The sequence below is a fragment of the Schistocerca americana genome, chromosome X (assembly GCF_021461395.2).
Source record: "Schistocerca americana isolate TAMUIC-IGC-003095 chromosome X, iqSchAmer2.1, whole genome shotgun sequence".
NCBI classification, from domain to species: domain Eukaryota; kingdom Metazoa; phylum Arthropoda; class Insecta; order Orthoptera; family Acrididae; genus Schistocerca; species Schistocerca americana.
In genome coordinates this window covers 353803315-353826491 of record NC_060130.1, presented here as the reverse complement: position 1 = coordinate 353826491, position 23177 = coordinate 353803315, and the positions used below count along the sequence as shown (strand labels likewise).

At 39.6% G+C, this 23177-nt stretch overlaps 1 protein-coding gene across 2 annotated transcripts in view; it reads left to right on the top strand.

Annotated features, from left to right (window-relative positions):
• The window catches only part of LOC124555424 (serine/threonine-protein kinase Pak), a 129871-nt gene that overhangs the window by 60142 nt on the left and 46552 nt on the right, over positions 1–23177 (top strand). For both annotated transcript variants that reach the window (XM_047129328.1, XM_047129327.1), the window contains exons 3-4: positions 1227–1378; positions 14167–14294. In XM_047129328.1, the coding sequence (XP_046985284.1) occupies positions 1227–1378; positions 14167–14294 (280 nt within the window). The remainder of the gene's footprint in view (positions 1–1226; positions 1379–14166; positions 14295–23177) is intronic.

Genomic DNA, 23177 nt, shown 5'->3' with positions numbered 1-23177 from the left:
TCTGCACCATCAACTATAATTGATGTCTACATCATAATCTGCCAGATTCCCCACCACCACCCACCTGCCCGTGGTTCTAAACTTCCATAAATATATCTCAGTTTTGCCCTAAGCTCACGGAAAGTGGCATAGGTGACATACAGTAAAACTGGTCATTCATTTCCACTGGAGACTATAAAAGTTAAATTAACCTCTCACTGGATCAGCTTAGTGAATCGACACTTGGAACTCCTCCCTATGTATTCTCTGTCTTGCTTTTGTTGACACAGTCCCTTGAAGTAGTTCTTGTAGCATACTGGATTTCTTTGGTGATGGAGATAGTCCACGCATGTGGCTATGAATGGAAGTGTGGGTAGTTAACCTACTGTAAATAATCCCTGGGATGCTATTACAGTGCATTTATCAACAAACACTGTAAAATAGTTCAAAGCTAAGTAGTTTGACACAGTTACTATTAAAAGTCCCAGAAAAACTGAGAGCATGGTTTGCACAGTGATCAGACTTGCATCCTAATGCTGACTGAAGAGACTGGCGCACAACAGAAATCATTGGTACACTTCACATAACTTCGAAATTATTCATACATTGGCGACATAATAATAATAATAATAATAATAATAATAATTTTTTCCTGATATAAATAGTTTACCACATAGTGGTACTGTGGTAGCAAAGATTTAATGACACTCCTGCTCTTACTAGCATTATTATGTCATAGGGGCTTCTAATAATTATGCTCTTACTAGCATTATTATGTCATAGGGGCTTCTAATAATTAATATTTGATAAGGAAAATGTCTTAATTTTGCACCTAAATGTTGTTGGGTTTTCATCGTTCAGAATTGTCTAGTTGGATCCACTCTTGTGGCTTACTTGTAGTTTGTCACAACACTGGCATACTTCGGTATACCGTATGGCACAACTAATCTCATTATCTGTCTTCTGGATGTGGGAACAACTTCTTACATGTTGCTATAGCACTCTACATTGCTGCTCAAGAGAGAGAGTTATTCATGTTAACAGCAACATTCCAATACAATGTTAAAATTAAAAAATAAAATGGTACCTGTAATATGAGAACTCTCGGTGGGATCTTGTCCTTTTTTTGCAAAATGCTGAGTATCATATTTTGTAGACTAAAGATGACACATTTCCATTGTGTTGCTTGTTATTGATATGTTGAAAATTTACTTTCTTTGTTAGTACATCCTGATATTTTGTTACAGCAAAGAAGAACAAGATGTTAATCCCAGAGCTGCAGTACAGGCATTAAAATACTACAATTATTCAATAAAAAAGAAGCCAACAGAACCATTCAAACCACTTATCACAGCAGAGCAGATAGAAGAGGAATCGGCAGAAATAGAAAATATCTTAGGTAAGACACACAGATTGTATTCATGCCATCGTTTGCAGCAAAGCTTCCTCTATGCAGTATTAACAGATGCAAATTCTGCTGTGGTTGTATGAATGTCATTGGCTAATAAAGTCAGTCTTAATGTGAGGTTAATTTAGAAGTTCATACCAAATGTATTGTTGTGTCATAACCACCAAACACTGGTGGATGCCTGATGTGCAATTGACTTAATGCTGTTTCGGAACCCATTGGTAACCGGAGTATACCAAGCTTGGAAAAGATGTATTGCCTGTATTCTAATTATAGGTGACAACTTGTATGTTGCCTAATCCAAGACAGTCATATAGAGGTTTTGAGTACCTGGCATCTCTACCAAACAGTGTCAAGATTTCACAATCAAGTTCAAATTCAATAGCACATTTATTGCTTAATACTGATGCACAAACAGAACTGCCTTCTGGACAGTGTGTGATGCTATTTATGCAAACATGAACATTCCAAAATATGCTAATGTTACAAACATAAGAAATTTCTAAAACCTTCCAGAAATGATGAATACTAAATAATAAACATTTGTTGGTGATCAAATTTGAACTAGTGACTTTCAGCATGCCAGCCTGTGGAAATAACCACTATGGACTGGTGCAGTATTCAGAGCATCATTATTTGCTATGCTTTAAGGATGGCTGAGAAGTACCAAGTACTTCCATTTTACAGCATCAATACTTTATGAAGTTTTAGGTTAAAAATCGATGATAATGCAGCAATAACAAGTGGTAACAACTGCCCAAAAAAGTGAAAATAAATATGCTACAGTAAACAAGACAAAATTAGATATGTGATCTGCTTACAGCTGTGGAAGACTATAGAGAATTTAGAGACTAATGAAAGATGGCTGAACTATAAGGATTTACAATCCAGTGGGTTAAAGTAAGGGAAAAAAGGAAAGATGTGGTGACATGTAAGGGCAGGTGTTTGATGAGACTGTTAATGAGCCCCTGTCACAAAAGAGATTGCAACCTATGTTGTAACCACCACCTGACTTGCAAATGTCTTTCCAATATAGTCTTAAAAATGTTTGTTTACAAGTGCACAGCCAAATATAAATAATGCATCTGTAGCCAATAGTCTCTCACACAGCAGAAGTGAATGTCATCTTGAAATTACACATCTTCTCATGTGTGTCTGAAAATGAATGAGTTATTCTTCAATTTATTTATTAGCATAGCGGTACAACTCTCTCATTACTCACAAAATATTGATGTCTATTTTTTGATGGACTTTACTCTGAAAAAACTTTTTTCCTGTGATTTTGTTGGTAATATGAGTCTTGAACAGTTATACTGCAAATACAACTTGACTTGAGACATGGTACTGAAAATAACACTTAAATTCACAATGCTGATACAGCGAATAACTGTGTTGAGTGCAACTGAATACCATTTGGAATTCCTTTATTAAGATACATTCGGGATGCAGAAAAAAAAATATTTCAACATTTTAATTTCTTTATTTATATCACTGTTGTATGTGTTATTTATGAAACACAAGATGCTTAATTTGGATTGTGATATCAGCCTTTAAGAATGTTTCAAATTTGTTTACCCTGAAACATCACACAGAAATTGGACAATCTTAATTTGTCCACTCCGTCCCCCTCTTTCGTTCCCTTTTCTCCTCTAAGAATCTGCACCACCTCTAATCAGTTGAATTACTGTTTAACTTGGCTTGTATTAACACAGTAAATTTTACAGTCCCAGCTTGAGGGTAATAAAATGTTGCAATTTCTTCATTCCCTATGCTTGTCTGGGATGTGAACTATTGCAAGGAATGTCATTTGTGTAACATTTCCTCACATAGACATTTTTCTCATCATCCGTCCTCACATAATTATGTGCTGCATTGAATTTGGCACACTAGACAGCTGCAATATTATCCTTTCCGCACTTGCACAGCACATGTAGGTCTCGTGATGTATACAATGTGGGAAAAATTGGGAGGAAGTGATATCTGAATATCAGCTGCAATTAAATGATTGCTTGTTCGTGTGCTCCACAACTCACTAATTATTCACCACAGTTCTTCTGTCAGGTTAGATTCCACAGGGAATCCTCCTCCTCCTCCTCCTCCTCCTCCTCCTCCTCCTCCATTTTCTTCTTTTCTCTACTTCTTAGTGCTTTTGTATCATTCAAGAATTACTTATCATCTTGTCTCATATTCACCAGTTTTAACATTTTGAAGAACATAATTTTAATCTGCTTTGCTGATCATAGTCTTCTATTAGTGTAAAACTAGTTCTGAGAAAGCAGGTGCCTGACAGGAATTCATTTGAAGAATTTTAAGGAAGTGCAAGTCACCCACAAAAGAGAAATGTATGAAACTGTCATTTGCTTCGCACAAGTATTGCTCATCAGTCAGGAACCATAACCAGGAAGGGTTAGTAAAGAAGATAGCAAAGATCCAAAGAAGAGCAACACATTTTGTCCCAGGTCCATTTGCTTGTATGAGAGAATGTCTCAGAGATGTTCATCAGTTTTCAGTGGCAGACACAATAAGAGAGGCAGCTTGCATCACAGGGATTTTTACTATTAAAATTCTGAGAGTATGCATATCGAGAAGAACAAAGAAACGTAAGATTTTGTTCTGCGTGTATATTGTGAAATGATCATGATGAGAAAATCAAGACATTTGAGCTCATATGGAGACTTATTGACAGTTGTTCTTTCTGTGCGACATTTGCAAATGCAACAGGAATGATAGGAAATCATAGTATTACACAAAATATGTTCTGCCACACCCTGTAAGGCTACTTGCAGGGTTTAGATGTTGATGTAGAACTGGGTGGTGCAGTCTGAACTGCTGTTCAGGAGTAGAATTCAGCTTCATGAACATCCAGCTCAGTGTGGGTATCCATAATTTCCATAATAATTTAATCTGTTATGAGTGACATGATGAAAAATATACTTTATGAATATTTAAATTCACGAATTAAAGTTTCATTCTCTATTTTCCATCTCCTATTCCCCTTTCTAGGTTTTGAACTGTTATTGAACTATGAGTGCTTAAGGCACTTTTTAAATCTACTCTTCCTAAATACTATGAAGCACACTTCATGTACTTAAAAGTACTGGAAAAGAGTATGCACTGATTTTTTAAAGAGCAGTAATATTGTCAACACATGGCACAAAAAATTATAAAAAAATTCACTGCATAACATACATATAATTAGGTTACCCATAATCTTTGTTAAACAATGACAAGGCACCAACACTTGTGACATTGTTTTATTAGGAACAAGGGACTGATGACCTCTTAGTTTGGTCCCTTCCCCCCTCTTTTAAACCAATCAACAAGGCACGAATTGGTGACATCCTCACTGGGATGTTATGATTGCAGTACTGTTACTAATATAAAATTCATTTCCATCTTGACTGTAAAGTATTTTATTATTATATGACCAGTTACAATGTGTTATGCGGCATCATCAGGTATTAAGTGCTTGGCTACAAATAGCAAGTCAGTGTGAACTGCAGTATCATAAGCAGCAGATTCTTCTTGCAAATGATCAGTGGTGTACTTCAAATATTTGAGGTGAATGGATCCTTTTCCTTCTTAGGTTACTATTAACTGAAGTATTTACTTGTCTTTATGCAAGGAGAAAATAACTGATATGCAGATTAGTTAATTTGTTAACTACCTTTTTCTAGCTGCAGCATAAATATTTGGCATATAGGATGAAATGTGGAGTTGTGACATTGCTGTAACAGACTGACTTGAGAAAAGAGGCATTTGGAGAAAATTTTTTTTTCTCTGATTTATTTTTTGTATGAATGGAATGACTTGCGAACAGCATCAGAATGAAGTTATAATACTTAATCACTTTTATTTAAAAAAAAATCTGTAGTTTATTGGATTCTATTATACAAGTCTGGGAACCTTCTGCACTGGATGCAAAATTTAGGATTTTTCCACTATCAGCATTTGTATTTAAGTAAAAGATTTCTATTTCATACTGAAAAAAATAACGTACTATTTGTGCTGATAAGTGTTTCAATATTTTCAAGGTACTCCGTGACTGGATTTTGTAGCAATTGCAGAGGCCTACGATGAAAAAACTTTTTTGCTGAAAATACCTTATTCTTATGTTTTTTTGGGTGGGAAATCCAAATATGATACACCCACCATTTCTTTACATTTTACAGTAAAATATGTTAAATTAAGTGATTTTTAAAGAATTTAACAGCTTTTATGTAGTTAAAATAATTTAAAAATGAGGTGTAATGAATGTAGACGACGTTGATAGGACTGCTGAAAAACATTTGCTGGCAAAAGGTAGATTCTATTTTTGTGTTAACAAATGGTGTTTTGTTTACTGTCAACCTAACTTCACTTTCACATTTCCCGTTCATGTGTTTAGTACAATGTCTAATTGTGGTTGTAAAAACTCTGCTGACAGTTTCTGTTATATTTGTGGTGAATTTGTGATTAAAAAAATACCAAAGAATCATTGCAGCCTTTGTGAAAAGGGTTTATCTATCGTACTTTGGATCTAAACTTGGTGATAAAGATAAATCTTGGGCACCACATAAGGTATGTTATGTGTGTGTTTTGAAGATGTGAGAAAATGGTCCAAAAAGGAGAAAAAAGCCTTTAGATTTGCTGTTCCTATTATATGGAGGGAGCCAAGAAGTCATTCCAATGATTGCTACTTTTGCAGTGTTGATATTACTGGTCATAATTCGAAAAACAAGTAGGTAATATGCTACTTTTACCTTCCGTCCGCCATCCGACCAGTAGGGCATGGTGTAGATTTGCCAGTTCCTGAACCACCAGATGATTTAAATCCTATTCCAACAGAATTATTTTCTGATGTAGAATGTAATTTAGATGAACCAGATGATGATGAATTCCATTGTAATACAGAAAGTCTAGAGCCCAGATTGTTTACTCAGACCAAGCGTAACAATTTGGTTAGGGATCTGGGCTTAACGAAAAAAATGGTGAATTGCTTGGCCCTGGATTGAAAGAAAAGAACTTATTGGCAGTTGGAACCAGCATATACATGTGTATATAAAGAGAGTGCAGCAATTTTCCAAGTTTGTTCAACAAGAAGGTGATTTAGTGTACTGTTCAGACATTCCCGGTCTGATGAATGAGTTTGCTATTGAATACAAAAAGGAAGACTGGCGGCTGTTTATTGATTCATCCAAAACTAGTTTAAAGGCTGTTTTGTTACATAATGGTAACATGTATGCATCTATACCTGTTGGACATTCTGTACATATGAAAGAAAGCTATGAAATCCTAGAAATAGTGCTAAATAAAATAGGCTATTCTGCTTATGGTTGGATGATATGGGGCGATCTTAAGTTATATGCATGCTCCTTGTTCAGCAAGGTGGCTTTACCAAATTTCCATGTTTCTTGTGTGAATGGGACAGTAAGGCTAGGGATCAACACTGGCACAGAAAGAACTGGCCTGTGAGGGAGTCTTTGAAACCTGGTGAGAAGAACATTCTATGCAAAAACCTTATAGATCCAAAAAAACGTACTCCTACCACCTCTACATATAAAGTTAGGCCTAATGAAACAGTTTGTAAAGGCTTTGCCTAAAGATGGACCATGTTTTAAGTATCTCTGCCAAAAGTTTCCATGCCTTTCAGAAGCTAAACTAAAAGAAGGCATCTTTGTTGGACCTGACATTAGAAAATTGATGTTTGATGTTAACTTTGAATCCACAATTACCTTAAATGAGAAAGAAGTATTGGTACCATTCAAGCAAGTCATTACGAAGTTCTTAGGACATGAAAAATACCCAGAATATGTTTCTATTATAGCTACAATGTTAAAGAAGTTTAAAACTTTAGGATGTTTAATGAGCCTGAAAGTTCACTTTTTGAACAGTCACCTTGATTACTTCCCGGACAGTATGGGAGATGTTAATGAGGAGCAAGGAGAGTGTTTTCACCAGGACATTAAAGTGATGGAAAAACGCTACCAAGGCTGCTGGAACACCAACATGATGAGGGACTACTGTTGGTCATTTCACCGAGAAGTTCAGAAAGCGACTCATCGTAGAAAAAGCTACACAAGAAGCTCGAAAGGAAAAAGAGAAAGGAAATACAAACCAACTCCAGCTAACAATTGAAACCTCTATCAACACACATGATTGTTTTAAGTAGCTTACTGTAAATACAAACCATGCTTACATTGTAACAAAGTGTTTCATTAATTTCCCCATTTACAGTATAGCATAGGATTTTTATACTCTATGATAGAAAGCATATTGCTTGAAAACTGTGGGTGATACAAAAAAACTAAGGCTAGATTTGGATTCAGCTCATAAAAATCTGTAAAGATCAGTTATCAAAGTAAAAAAGTTTTTAAAAAAAATGTTTTGTTGCAGTGTGTTATTACTGCATGCAGTGACTGCTGATAATATTTCATATTAACTACTGGTTAACGTTGTTGGAAGTGAAAATGTGTTGCAGGTAATGTTTCTGTATATGAAAATTCATTTCCATTGATGTGTTGTTTCTGTTGGTGGTCTAATCATGCGTGGAAAATTACTGAGAGTTATTGTGTTTTTCTACCCCATTGTTATTTTACACACTTTAGAATTTGGTATGGCTGACACAGTGCTCAATATTTACACTTTTCCAGTGTTGTTGTGTTACTAAATACAGTCACATTTCTGTAAAATGATTTAAATGTTTTATCAGAGTGTTTGAATGTGAATAATGTACAATTTTTTGTACCCATGTGAAGCATGGCAACATTTGTGAAAAGGCAACAATGAAATTTACATGTGAGTGAAGTTAATTTCTTACCATAGATTATGTATAGGGCATTCAGTAAGTAGTTAAGGTTACATAACTCTACATGATCTCTAACTTTTAAATTGGGCAGTCACTTTAAAACTCTTATGTTTTGCAGTTGGAGCCTGTAAACATCATGAAATCACATCGAGTATGGGCTGAATATTTTCGTGGGGAATCTTCATCCATGAGCTTTATGTATGAGTATAGGGCTACTATAAATGATTCATTTGTTTTCAAATCTGTATTTTACAAAGTATTATGTGCACAAATATCATAGATGCAAAACTAGAACTGTAAACTTCCAGTGTTTGCATTTTACACTCTACAAATGTCTTAGGAGTGCCCCTTTGGTCACATAACACATGTCCAAGTAGTGGTAAAGTACATACCATATTTTATGTAACAACATCCTGACAGTGCTCATCACAGTAGCATTGATGTTTTGTGTGAATTGTACCAATGTTCTTGGAAGTACGGGTATGTAAACATGATCCTTAATCTATCCCCAAAGGAAAAATCACAAGGCATTGTATCAGGTGACCTGGCGGAAGGGGGCAAGGGAATAGAGCCATGTCATCTTCACCACTACACCCAATCCAGAGATGTGAAAGTTCATTATTTAGGTATCAACATATATCAGTACTCAAATTAGGGGGTGCCCCATCTTGTTGGAAGATTAAATTTTTGGAAATGGCCATCACAACTGCAAGATATCAAGGTATGAGGTACCTGTCAGTCTTCTCACAGAAAAAAAATTACCTGTGCAGCTTCATGTGTGACTTTGCACAGGAAACATGAACCTTCAATAAATCTTGTTCATGCACCACATTTCATGAGTGTGTTCAGTGCTTCACAGTCTCACATTGTGGCAATTAACTTCTACAGGTAATGGAAGGTAGCTTCATTACTGAATATCGGCTTGGAGGTGAAATGTTCATTCTCTGGTGCTACCTGGGTTGTGATACAAAATTGAAGGTGCTGGTCATAATCTTCGAGTTTTAATTGTTGCATGAGCTGCAGGCAGTACAGTCTGAAATGTAACTGCCATTGCAAAACCTTCCACAAAGTTTGCTGCAGTATTAAAAGTTTGTGGCTTGCACTGAGTGTTGATGTTTTTGGTCTACATACGAAACTTTCTCTCGCCCTCTCCACAGCTGCCTCTGGCACACTTGGCTGACTGGTACTTTTCTGTTTACAGGAACAGCTAGTGTCCTTAAATTGTCGATGCACAGCGTTCTGTTTACAAAGTGATTCTTTTCCATAATTCCATCTGAATGCACACTGCTATGTTGTAACAGATGAACATCGCACATTTCTCAACACAAAAACTCTTTTCTTGCTTTGTCAGCATTTTGTCGAGACACTGCATTCGTAATGCCAATTGGTGGGTGCAATGTAAACCCAGTGAGCTTATGGTTCTATTCATGTATCAATCATATTCGTACAAGCAAAACATTAGAAAATATAGATCTTTGGAAACAAATGAATTATTTACTGTAGCCTTGTATTAACAGTGGTTACAAGAAAGCAGCGATGAAAAAATTGTGAGCAATTATACGCCAGACATGTTTGATAGGAAAACATGTAGACCAGGGAAGCGGTGACACCTATTTTCATTCAGATGGCTTCCACATTTTGCATCCCACATTACTATGCTGGAATGTGGCATGTGGAGTTGCCTGCAAGTGGTGGTACATTGAGCATTGCTGTTCAGATTGCCATCTCTATGCTGGAGTGGAGAAAGCATATTGTAAAATTCATAAAATGAAACTTGTCCTGTAGCCTATATACCTATGCAGAGCGCTGGCCCAGGAAAGAGATGGGAGATGTGGATAGGGGGAGAGGGTTCAGTTGTGAGTGTCTGTTATGTGGTGAGAGAAGTGCTGAATACTGTCATTTACCTTTCCCAATAAAACATTAAGGACATTACACTAAATGTAATGGAGTTGACTTCAAAGCAATCTTCCTGCATCTTCTGTGCCTGAAGACTGTGGTACCATGCTGTATGCAGCAATAATTGCAAGAATGACACTAGAATGTGTTGACATGAAATTGACCGGCAACTGGAATTCCTGCTCCTTTGCAATGGGCTCGTCCAATATGCTGATCGAAATGTATTCCATATGAACTTCTCCTGAGTAATCCGAATCCTATGGCATCCCAAATCATAACAGTTACCTTTTGCCCATAATGCAGGTCCAAGATCACAATCACTATGGTACCACCTAATGTGTGTGTGACTATAAGACAGCCTGAAACAGTACTCCTTTTAAGACATTACATTTTACCATCAGTTGTGCCAGTAATATTGTTCACACACTTATTACAGTCTGAGGCATTGATGATCCCTGGACTCTGGAAGCTGACACAATGGCATGTATTCCAGCAGCCTGGCAATCAACTTAAGCCATAGAACTGTTGATACAGACGGGTATATCCTTGTTACAGTGCCCCATCACGGGCTGGGCCACCTGTGAAAGCAGCCATGTTATGCACCAACTCCACTGCAAATACTCCACTAGCCACCAAATGGTGTGTAGCAGAAGGCACTATTCGCACCAAAGTCATATTCCCCCAACCCCTGTTCCATTCGCGGCTCGCGCGAGGGAAAATGACTGTCTGAACGCCTCAGTACGAGCTCTAATTTTCCTTATCTTTGAATGGTGACCATTTCGCGACATGAAAGTTGGTGGTAATAAATATGCGCTGCACTACATCCTCGGTGAAGATCGGATTTTGGAATTTACTGAGCTGCCCCTTCCGTTTAGTGCGTCGTCTATCTGCAAGTGTGTCCCACTTCAAACTTTCTGTGAGATTTGTAACACTCTCACGATGGCTAAATGTACCATTCATGAATCTTGCTGCTCTTCTTTGGAACTTTTCAGTCTCTATGTTGGTATGAATATCAACCAGCTGTCCATCAGAATGCATGGCCACTGCCAAACTTTTGTCAGGAACAAAGTTGACCAGCCAGTGGCACAACATGCAGCTGAGCACAGCATGCTCAGTCTCAATGGCTGCTTTACAGCCCAAGCCATCTGAATCCTTCTCTCTGCCACAAGCTTGTCTCAACTATGCAGATGGCAGTTACCCTTACAGGACATCCTCTGCTCCTGTAATTGCCCTGCCTCAATCTCAGGTAACCCACTGTACTCTCACCCTCCATCCAACAGTTTCTGCTTCCTCCATCCTGTCACTCCCTCCCAACACACACCCACATTTTGCCTTCAATGTGTGACGCTGCCCTCTGGCAATGACAATCTCGCTAGCCCATATACCTGCCACCCTTCCTGCTGTATTCCTAGCCAGCAAATTGGCCGCCGCCGCCTCCTAGTAGCTAGCCACCCCCCATCCCCCCGCTCCGCTGGTCCCCCCCCCCTTTCTTCAATCCCTCTCTCCCGCTCCCTCTTCCTCCCCCCATCCCTCTCTCCTGCTCCCTCTTCTCCTCGTCCCTCTCTCTCGCGCCCTCTTCCCCTGCGCCCTCTTCCCCTGCGCCCTCTTCCCCTGCGCCCTCTTCCCCTGCGCCCTCTTCCCCTGCGCCCTCTTCCCCTGCGCCCTCTTCCCCTGCGCCCTCTTCCCCTGCGCCCTCTTCCCCTGCGCCCTCTTCCCCTGCGCCCTCTTCCCCTGCGCCCTCTTCCCCTGCGCCCTCTTCCCCTGCGCCCTCTTCCCCTGCGCCCTCTTCCCCTGCGCCCTCTTCCCCTGCGCCCTCTTCCCCTGCGCCCTCTTCCCCTGCGCCCTCTTCCCCTGCGCCCTCTTCCCCTGCGCCCTCTTCCCCTGCGCCCTCTTCCCCTGCGCCCTCTTCCCCTGCGCCCTCTTCCCCTGCGCCCTCTTCCCCTGCGCCCTCTTCCCCTGCGCCCTCTTCCCCTGCGCCCTCTTCCCCTGCGCCCTCTTCCCCTGCGCCCTCTTCCCCTGCGCCCTCTTCCCCTGCGCCCTCTTCCCCTGCGCCCTCTTCCCCTGCGCCCTCTTCCCCTGCGCCCTCTTCCCCTGCGCCCTCTTCCCCTGCGCCCTCTTCCCCTGCGCCCTCTTCCCCTGCGCCCTCTTCCCCTGCGCCCTCTTCTCCCCATCTCCCACCTCTGTCCCCTCCCCTTCTTCTCTGTCCCCCCGTGCCACAGGCCACTGATCCCACCACAATCAGTCTGCCTATGCGCGTGTGTGCGTGTGTTTTATACTCTGGCTCATCAAAGGATAAAGACAAAAGCTAGCAAGTTTTCTTTTTTTGTATATTCCTATAGACAACTCAACACTTCTGCTTTGTGGTGAGTGGTCTCCTTTATTCCAAAAGTATTTCTGTCTACATAGTTAAAGAAGCTGGGGTTGGTGGAAGGTTCCAGATTTCATGGGCTATGAAACAGTCATTTAAATTGAGACTGGCATGTTGTGGTCAGCAGTATGTTCTAACACTCTGTGGTCAACTCTGTTCTTGGCCACAGTTTGGTGGTGGTCACTCATTTAGGTGGGCAGCTGGTTGGTGATCATGCCAGCATAAAATGCTACACAGGAATTGAACCACATCCTCGCTGCGGACAAGGGTTCCACCACTGTCATTGTGAACAACAATTATTACCTGAAAGAAGGCATCCATCCACTAACTCCTTAATCTACAGGCTCTGCAATAGTGATCCCATGCCAGAAATCCAGCATAACCATGAATTCCAACTCACAGCTTTGGGACCACACCAGACTCCCTTCCCCAAATGCATCTCCCTCCTCACTCCAGTGACCTCTACACATTCACCTTCTACTTGCTTCCCAAAACTCATCAATAAAACAATCCTGGATGCCCCATTGTAGCTTTCTACAGTGCTCTCATTGAAAAATTCTCCACTCTTGTAGCCCCCCACCTTCTACCGATAGCTTGCAAGATTGCCTTAAGTCACACACACTATTTCACAGACTGATCATTCTGACCCATGTGAAATTTCTTGTGTGTTGATAAAGACCTTTGATGTTGAAGAAACGTAGTGTCACTTGCCTTCATGTTTCCACTTCTCACTCTCTCTGTTTCATCAAACAATGGAAGCTCCAGGCTGGAATGTAACAACATTATGAAAAGGAAGTTGCTACTCACCACATAGTGGAGATGTGCTGAGTCACAAATAGGCACAACAAAAAGACTGTCTCAGATAAAGCTTTTGGCCCATAAGGCCTTCGTGAAAACACACACACACACACACACACACACACACACACACACACACAAACACTGCAGTCTCGGGCAACTATAGCCACACTGTAGTATCTCTTTTTTTCGAAGGCTGTGTGGGCTGAAAGCTTTATTTGTGACAGTCTTTTTGTCGCGCCTATCTGCGACTCAGCATCTCTGATATATGGTGAGTAGCAACTTTCCTCTTCGTAATATTGTCTGTTTCATGTAAGATTGACCATTCCAATTGCATAGGAAGGCACTGCCTGCAGTGGTGTAAGTGGGGTATGTAGCTAAATTTTATTTTGTACCCCTGTCCCTCCCTTGTGACAATTTTTGTTTTGTTTAATCTCCATTGTTACTTGGCCTGTTTATTCATTTTTTGAGATAAAATGCATTTTAAGTGAAGTAGAAGGTACACATTTCAGTAATTGTTGTCTGTATGATTCAGTTCAAAGCCTGGAATAACGCACACTCCAGAGTCGCTTTGTTTGCAACAACAGCACAATTCTTTTTTCGTTGTTTCACTGCCGATCAAATTTTTTGCCTGTGAGAAAGATGTATCCATCACGGAAATAACACCTTGGGTGTGAGGCGCACCTGTCATATCCTAGTTTTGCCACTGTCTACAGGACCTATACATAGATCACCTCTCTGCAGTAGCAGTGAGTTATTTCTGGTACACTTTCCATTGATTTGCTAAGTTTGGTTTTTTGGACCATTCTTTCTGGATGTTACAAAGTTCACAAATGTAGTATACAGACTGTTGTTTTTCATTGCCTTTGTACTTTTTGTTGCTTGAGCAACAGTTCAAAATTTACAGAGAATTGTATTCTTAACTTGCAGGGCCTAAAGTGTTAGCAGGAAGAAATATCCCCACATGGGGTGAAGATGAGTCCCCTAAAGTGAAACAAAAGCTAGCACCTCCAGTTCCACCAGCAAAACCTTCAGGATACAAAGCAGGAGGAAAAGTGGTAAGACTCTTGCTACATCATGTTACTAAGTCACAAGCAATGTTAGAGGTAGTAACATTCTTTTATATGTTCTAAACAGTGCTTTGCCAGTGCTAGTGGTGTATTTTGCAGTAATCACATTTCACAGTCGACATGCACTTTTACAGAAATAAATGTTAAATGGTGTAATTAAACTGTTAGTGTTAGTTCAGACTTGATGAGGATAACATAATTCTTGCTTACCTGCTGAGTTACTCATTTTTTATTGTGCCGTAAGAAGTATAGAAGTGAGCATTATCATTGGCTCATTCTCAAATTCTCATTATCATCATACCCTCCACAAAGCAATAGTCATAACAACAGTTACCATAATAAATTGTTGAGAATTGTGGGTATGACTTCTAGCTATTCTTATTTTGTGACACTCAGCAATTTTTTATATTGGCTGTATGTTTTAGCTGTTGCGTTTTGGAATGTACAGTGCTTTTGAGAACAAGACTGATAATCTTGAAATTTATGGCATCATAATCAATAGCCGTGTAGTTCAGAGTAAATTTTCTTGTACTCAACCACTGGCTCAAGAATCACAATAAAAAAAGTTGTGCATATTCAGACCTATTGGTGTCCTGTGACAGATGATGGCACTCACTAATTATGCACAACTTTATGTGTAACTGAGATGTTTGAAGGAAGCATTGTGGTGTTGGAAGGAGGCAGTCTGACTTGCGTATTAATTTGAATAATAAATAATTTTGTGATTGACTCTTGAGAGTGAAATGAAAACTTTGCAGACAGATGGTGCATGATATGTTGTTATAGACTTCTCTGTTTCAGTGTTACAGAGAAGCCAACATAGCAGATATCTTGTTCATAAAACAACAATGATTGGATGATGTCTAGCCTGCAAAATTTGACTTGTTCACCTGCTGAATTCCCTTATTTCATGTGTTAACAGTTCATTTCAAATCAATATGACCCAAGATTTATTTTCTGCTTTGTAACATGGCGAGGAGTGAATGTTGCCTTTTGTCATGTAAATTCTTTTCTGACTTATTTGCCTCATGATATGTAGTTAAAATTATTGTTGACCTCATTCTTTCCTTGTTCAGTTTGTTTTGATATGATTATGTGATGGACTACTGTATTTCAGGAGAGTGGTGTGATGCGCAGATTTAATTTGGCAGTTTCATCAGCTTTAGAGGGGGCATGGAAGCAGCAGCTCATCCAAGCACTAGGTCGAATACAGGAAAGGGAATGACGAGTGGGCAATAAACTTTGTTATGCTACCAGCTACGGGAATGTGATCCATGCCCTGCACTTTTTATGACATTTACCATGCTTAAACTGCTGTTTGATTGACTCAAAACATAGTTGGAATTGAAATGGCATTATAGGTGGGGAGAAACTAGACTGTGGTATGTATTTCTACAGGAGACATCGTTTTAATGTAATTATGGTCACGTATGACACTTGAATGGTGCAAAGCTCGACCAAGGTGCTGTCGTGGGTAGCACTCTGGACTCTAATTTAGGAGGACGATGGTTCAGATTCAAGTCTGGACATCCAGACTTCAGTTTTCTGCGACTTCTATAATTGCTCCAGGGAAATGTCAGGATGGTTCCTTCGAAACAGCACGGACAGTTTCCTTCCCCGTCCTTGAAACATTCTGATCTTCTGTTCCATCTCGTCCTCAATGTCAACAAGATGTTAAACCATACTCTTCCTTCCTTCAACAGTGGTGCTGATGTTGTCTCTGCACCACAATATGGTTGATTATCGTGGTTGGAACAAATGATTAACCAAGTGCATTATTAGATCAGTGTCCAGATATCTGCAGTGTCAGCACTAGGAAGGGAGGGAGGGGACAAATTGGTTTCAAATTTAATTTGCAATTTCCATCACTGTTATGTCGGTAATTAAGTTTTGCCGGGATAACATTCTTAAAAGGAACAACATTATTGTGTTTGCTTTGATTGTCAACACCGTAAGAACAATAAATTGTAGCAATCAATAATGGATGCAAATCACAGCTGTCGCTTGAGATATTTGGATTTATGGGTTCATAATCCACAGTTGGGTCACAGAGACAACAGAATGCTAATTTAACTCAATGGTAACTTACGCAGCAGAGACCACAAGCAACTGTGCAGTAGGAAAAACGTTTGCCACATAAGTGAGCATTTGTAGATGGCATCAGATGAAGAACAAATTAAAGAATACCAGTTCTACCTGCCTAGCTTACAGAGGATTGAATTGAGGAATGTTTAATGTATTGGAGCAACAGTTTGTGAAATATTTGTGAAACACAGTGAAGACTTCTCGATTACTAGTGAAGTTATCAGAATGAAAGTGGTGGAGATACAGAAGAATATTCCCACAGCGTGCGACATGAAGTTCAAAGCAAATAAGGACTGGTGCAATAGATGGTGTAGAATGTAGGTCTTACATTAGGGTGAGGAACAATGCTAGCTTAGTGACTTCCCATGGTACTTCAGTGTCATGTATTTAGTGTAAGTACAGGTACTTGCTAGGTCACATGGGAAACAAATGAGATGCCTATTTATTCTGATATGCAGTCAAATGTTATACTTGATGTGAAGGCCATTAAAAAATTTTTTATAAGAAATTCTTTCAATGAAAAGGCCAGTATAACAGTTGCCCTGGTTGCTTTGCTGGATAGCAGGAAGCTGACCCCATATATGGTTCTTTGTCTTAAGGTGTAAAGAAAAGTGGAGGATTACCCAGGAAGTTACGGATCTGATATCAAAGAACAGCACTGACCTATTAGTGATTGCTATAGTTCAATTCTTTTATCTTGGCGGCTCGTGCATGCCCGCCCAGACGCTGGAGATTGCTGCGTTGCCAGTTGCACACGACGCACGCGCCAATAGAAGCAGCGCCATAGTATAGCATAGTTCGCAAGCTTACATGTAGGGGGGAGCGCGCAGTTCATGACGTAAAGCCACCACGGTCGCATTAACCCTTTCGCTGCTACAAAGACGTGCTCCCTGCATTCCGCGCTGTGGGCGATTTTGTCACTGCACTGCTCGCCTGTGCAGACACATTGTGTTCCGACTGCTTTGACACTCTTTATCATTCGATTCCACAAAAACTATTTGGCTCAAAAATTAGATTTTTACCTATCTTCTTGACTGATACCTTCCCCCCATAAATGACTTAATTTTGTTTCGATGTTCAACGCAGTTATTATGCAGCATTAAATATAGTAAACCTTTGCACGAAATTTTGAAGAGTTTGCAGAGGTAAAAGTCCATAGAGTATACTTTCCGTATGGTCGATTTTAGTTGCCACAATGTTGAGAATGAAATGTGGACAAGATACCTATATATTTCATTTAATTTAAGTACCACATAAGTGTCGTATGTAATATTGAGAAATATTCCGTCTTTCGCGACTGTAACAAAAGTTTTACTTACATTGGGCACGTTTGGCTTTATTTTAAAGCACTTCAATCAATCAAAAGGAAGTAGACAAAATACATTAAACAAAACTGTGGACTTACAAAAACATTAGGACTTGAATATACCGTCTGTCAGTGAAGTGCTCAGAGCTATGTCAAATATAATTTTGTGTGTGGCACACACAAACAGCATTTATTTGCTAAAACACTGATGAGCCAACACAAACGTTGAATATTGTGCTACCGCAGCACAAAACTACGAAAGGTGACTTGGCAATGGAGGACACAAAATACAGTCCTGTTATGATGCTTCAAAAGAGAGAAACGCGTCTGGTCTAAATAAGTCGCTTATTACAGTTGCAGAAGAGGGATATATTTCAATACCATTGGTAAAACTGCGACTGTGGAACAAAAACAAGAAATAGAACATGAATACCACTGTGTATGTGCCATACCTTTCACCGATGGAAGTGCTTTAAAATAAAGCCAAACATGCCGTGTGTATATAAAACTTTTATTACAGTCACGAAAGACGGAATATTTCTCAATATTACATACGACACCTATGTGGTACTTAAATTAAATGAGATATTGTTATACAGTAAATATTATATGAAATTTAGGTGTCTTGTCCACATTTCATTCTCAACATTGTGGCAACTAAAATCGACCATACGGAAGGTATACGCTATGGACTTTTACCTCCGCAAACTCTTCAGAATTTCGTGCAATGGTTTACTACATTTAATGCTGCACATCAAAACAAAATTAAGTCATTTATGGGGGGAAGGTACCAGGCAAGAAGACGTGTAAAAATGAAATTTTTTGGCCGAATAGTTTTTGTGAAATCGAATGATAAGCGTGTCAAAGCAGTGGGAACACCATGTGTCTGCACAGGCGAGAAGTGCAGTGATGACAAAATCGCGCACAGCGCGGAATGCGGGGAGCACGTGTCTGCAGCAGCAAAAAAGTTAATGAAGAGGCAAAGCACTAGAAATTTCATTCAAACGAATAAAATTCGTGAAGTAAGGCACTCCAATATTGTTTTTAAATAAAGAAAATATCAAGCACCACACAAGGTTTGAACTCATAACCTTTCATTTGACAGCCCAACACCTTAACCGTTCCACTACCTCAGCTCATCGAGCAGTGTAACTCCATAAGGACTCTAACACCTCACGCAACTACTTATAAACACTGTTGGTATGACTATGAATTACTCACGCTTCGTCGAAGTACAATAGGAAATAAACAATTACCGCTGTTCTTTATTGCGAAAAAGCAGTTCGTGAGATTGAAACAAACACCTTTCCTTGCTATCGCCTGAATTAGGAGTCTTATTGCTTGTTTGGTTTAATTAATTAATAGAATATGAAGCAATTGGTATAAAGAATGCTTTTTCCAAACTTTCTGTAAAAGAAAGTCTGCTATCAAGACATTGCTTTTGTTCTGTTACTTTATTTATGACTGAACGTTTCTAAAACTGAAGCCACTCGTCCGATCTCTGCACTGCTGTCGAGATCTGGCAACATCGTTCTCTGTTCATTGGCTGACTGTGTTTTGTGACGTCAGATGCGCAGAACGAACCTAAACTCGGCCGCCAAGATATATGACGCGCACTTTAGTGGCTTGTCACAACTTCAGATAATGGCTATTGTTGTAAATGGATCTTTCAAGACTCATCTGTGACAGTTTTACATTGAATTACTTCTTCAAGGAGAAAGGGGAATTTACAGAAATCCGCAGTGTATATGCTGGATCAGTGGATCCTTACTGTCTACAGTGACTTTCGAGAGAATCTATTATGGAAAGAATTCAAAAAGTGCTACGTATCCAAAATCATGGATGGATCAAAAAATGAAATAATATGAGAGGAGTGTCAGGAAGGGTGAAACGGCAGTAGGATTACAGACGACGATATTACCAGTGATGATAATGACAAAGTAGTGTTAACACAACCTACTGGCTGAGATAATAAACAAAAAGTAGCCTTTGATTTTGATAGGTCAGAATCTGTTGAAAACAAAGCAAAGAATCTCAAGAAGCCTCTTAAAAATTGGAGTTCATCTTATATTCAGGTTCACCATATGGTTCAGTAAATATGCTAAACGGGTTCGGATATGACTGTTTCTAAAAGTGATGAAACTTAAAATGCACAAATAAAGATGGCCAGTAGGGTGCCAGTTGTGTTTCAAGTTTGGTTTGTTCTTGTGCTACCCCTAGTTTGGTTCCATTTCACAATAAAATAAGTTGTGTGTAATTTGGGGATCAATAAGAAAAAGTGAAATGGTGGACCTCGGCACCTACATTTTCCAAAACATGAAAAATTGCACAAAAAACTAATTTTTTTGTATAAAAATGCAACTTAATATTACTGAATTAACTTTAACAATGTAATTTAAGAAGCTATTATGTCCATTGTTGCATGGGGCAAACATAACTATAAAAGCACATGTTCTAAAATTCTTATTGATAAAATTTCGTGTTATTCTCTGGAAACTAGCGGCAATATTCAGCTTGCATTTATTGTGAATCTCTTGCCCAACGTAAAGTCCCGAGCGACTCGAAAAAAGTGCAGGTGACGTCTGTATATAAGAAGGGTAGAAGGATGGATCCTCAAAATTACAGACCAATATCCTTAACATCGGTTTGTTGCAGGATTCTCGAACATATTCGCAGTTCGAATATAATGAATTTCCTTGAGACAGCGAAGTTGCTGTCCATGCATCAGCACGGCTTTAGAAAGCATCGCTCCTGTGAAACGCAACTCGCCCTTTTTTCACATATCTTGCGAACCATGGATGAAGGGTATCAGACGGATGCCATATTCCTTGACCTCCGGAAAGCGTTGGACTCGGTGCCCCACTGCAGACTCCTAACTAAGGTACGAGCATATGGGATTGGTTCCCAAGTATGTGAGTGGCTCCATGACCTCTTAAGTAACAGAACCCAGTACGTTGTCCTCGATGGTCAGTGTTCATCGGAGGTGAGGGTATCATCTGGAGTGCCCCAGGGAAGTGTGGTAGGTCCGCTGTTGTTTTCTATCTACATAAATGATCTTTTGGATAGGGTGGATAGCAATGTGCGGCTGTTTGCTGATAACGCTGTGGTGTACGGGAAGGTGTTGTTGAGTGACTGGAGGAGGATACAAGATGATTTGGACAGGATTTGTGATTGGTGTAAAGAATGGCAGCTAACTCTAAATATAGATAAATGTAAATTAATGCAGGTGAATAGGAAAAAGAATCCTGTAATGTTTGAATACTCCCTTAGTAGTGTAGCACTTGACACAGTCACGTCAATTAAATATTTGGGCGTAACATTGCAGAGCGATATGAAGTGGGACAAGCATGTAATGGCAGTTGTGGGGAAGGCGGATAGTCGTCTTTGGTTCATTGGTAGAAATTTGGAAAGATGTGGTTCATCTGTAAAGGAGACCGCTTATAAAACACTAATACGACCTATTCTTGAGTACTGCTCGAACGTTTGGGATCCCTGTCAGGTCGGATTGAGGGAGGACATAGAAGCAATTCAGGGGCGGGCTGCTAGATTTGTTACTGGTAGGTTTGATCATCACACGATTGTTACGGAAATGCTTCAGGAACTCGGGTTGGAGTCTATAGAGAAAAGGAGGCGTTCTTTTCGTGAATGGCTACTGAGGAAATTTAGAGAACCAGCATTTGAGGCTGACTGCAGTACAATTTTACTGCCGCCAACTTACATTTTGCGGAAAGACCACAAAGATAAGATAAGAGAGATTAGGGCTCGTACAGAGGCATATAGGCAGTCATTTTTCCCTCGTTCTGTTTGGCAGTGGAACAGGGAGAGATGACGCTAGTTGTGGTACGAGGTACCCTCTGCTACGCACCGTATGGAGGATTGCGGAGTATGTATGTAGATGTAGGTACATGTATATCGTACTCTTCCTCATGTGACTATAGTACCAGCTATTTCACACACCTTCAGTCGAAAGATCTACTATATCATATTTTGCATTTCAATTTTTTTTATCTCCGGATACAGTTTTCGAACATTTTTCACGTAGATCATCTTCAAGTTTAATCTTGTTTGATTACAATTACTCTTAGTTCAAGCGTAACAAAGTATCTGGAACGTACTGATCTCTTACATGTTAACATGCATGGATTCATCGGGCATAGATTTTATGAAACCCAGTTCACACTTTTCTCACCTGATATGGATCAAAGCAGTTAGCTCCATACTTAACGATCATATACAACCGTTCGATCGACGAAAGATCTGTACCCAAAGACTGGAAAGTTGCACGGGTCACACCAATATTCAAGAAAGGTAATAGGAGTAATCCACTTAATTACAGTCCAATATCATTAACGTCAGTATGCGGCAGGATTTTGGAACATATATTATGTTCGAACATTATGAATTACCTCGAAGAAAATGGTCTATTGACACAGAGTCAACATGGGTTTAGAAAACATCATTCTTGTGAAACACAACTAGCTCTTTATTCGCATGAAGTGTCGAGTGCTATTGACAAGGGATTTCAGATCGATTCCGTATTTCTGGATTTCTGGAAGGCTTTTGACACTGTACCACACAAGCGGCTCGTAGTGAAATTGCGAGTTATGGAATATCATGTCAGTCATGTGACTGGATTTGTGATTTCCTATAAGAGAGGTCACAGTTCGTAGTAATTGACAGAAAGTCATAAAGTAAAACAGAAGTGATTTCTTGCGATCCCCAAGGTAGTGTTATAGGCCATTTGCTGTTCCTTATCTATACAAACGATTTGGGAGACAATATGAGCAGCCGTCTTAGGTTGCTTGCAGATGACGCTCGCGTTTCTCAACTAATAAAGTCATCAGAAGTTCAAAACAAATTGCAAAACGATTTAGAAAAGATATCTGAATGGTGCGAAAATTGGCAGTTGGCCCTAAATAACGAAAAGTGTGAGGTCATCCACATGAGTGGTAAAAGGAATTCATTAAACTTTGGTTACACAATCAGTCAGTCAAATCTAAAGGTCGTAAATTCAACTAAATGCCTATGAATTAAAATTACGAACAACTTAAATTGGAAGGAACACACAGAAAATGTTGTGGGGAAGGCTAACCAAAGACTGCGTTTTATTGGCAGGACGCTTAGAAAATGTAACAGATCTACTAAGGAGACTGCCTACACTATGCCTGTCCGTCCTGTTTTAAAATACTGCTGCGCGGTGTGGGATCCTTACCAGATAGCACTGATAGAGTACATCGAAGAAGTTCAAAGAAAGGCAGCATGTTCTGTATTATCGCAAAGTATGGGAGAGAGTGTCACAGGAATGATACAGGATTTGGGCTGGACATCATTAAAAGAAAGGCGTTTTTCGTTGCGATGGAATCTTCTCACTAAATTCCAATCACCAACTTTCTCCTCCGAATGCGAAAATATTTTGTTGACATCGACCTACATAGGGAGAAACGATCACCACGATAAAATAAGGTAAATCAGAGCTCGTA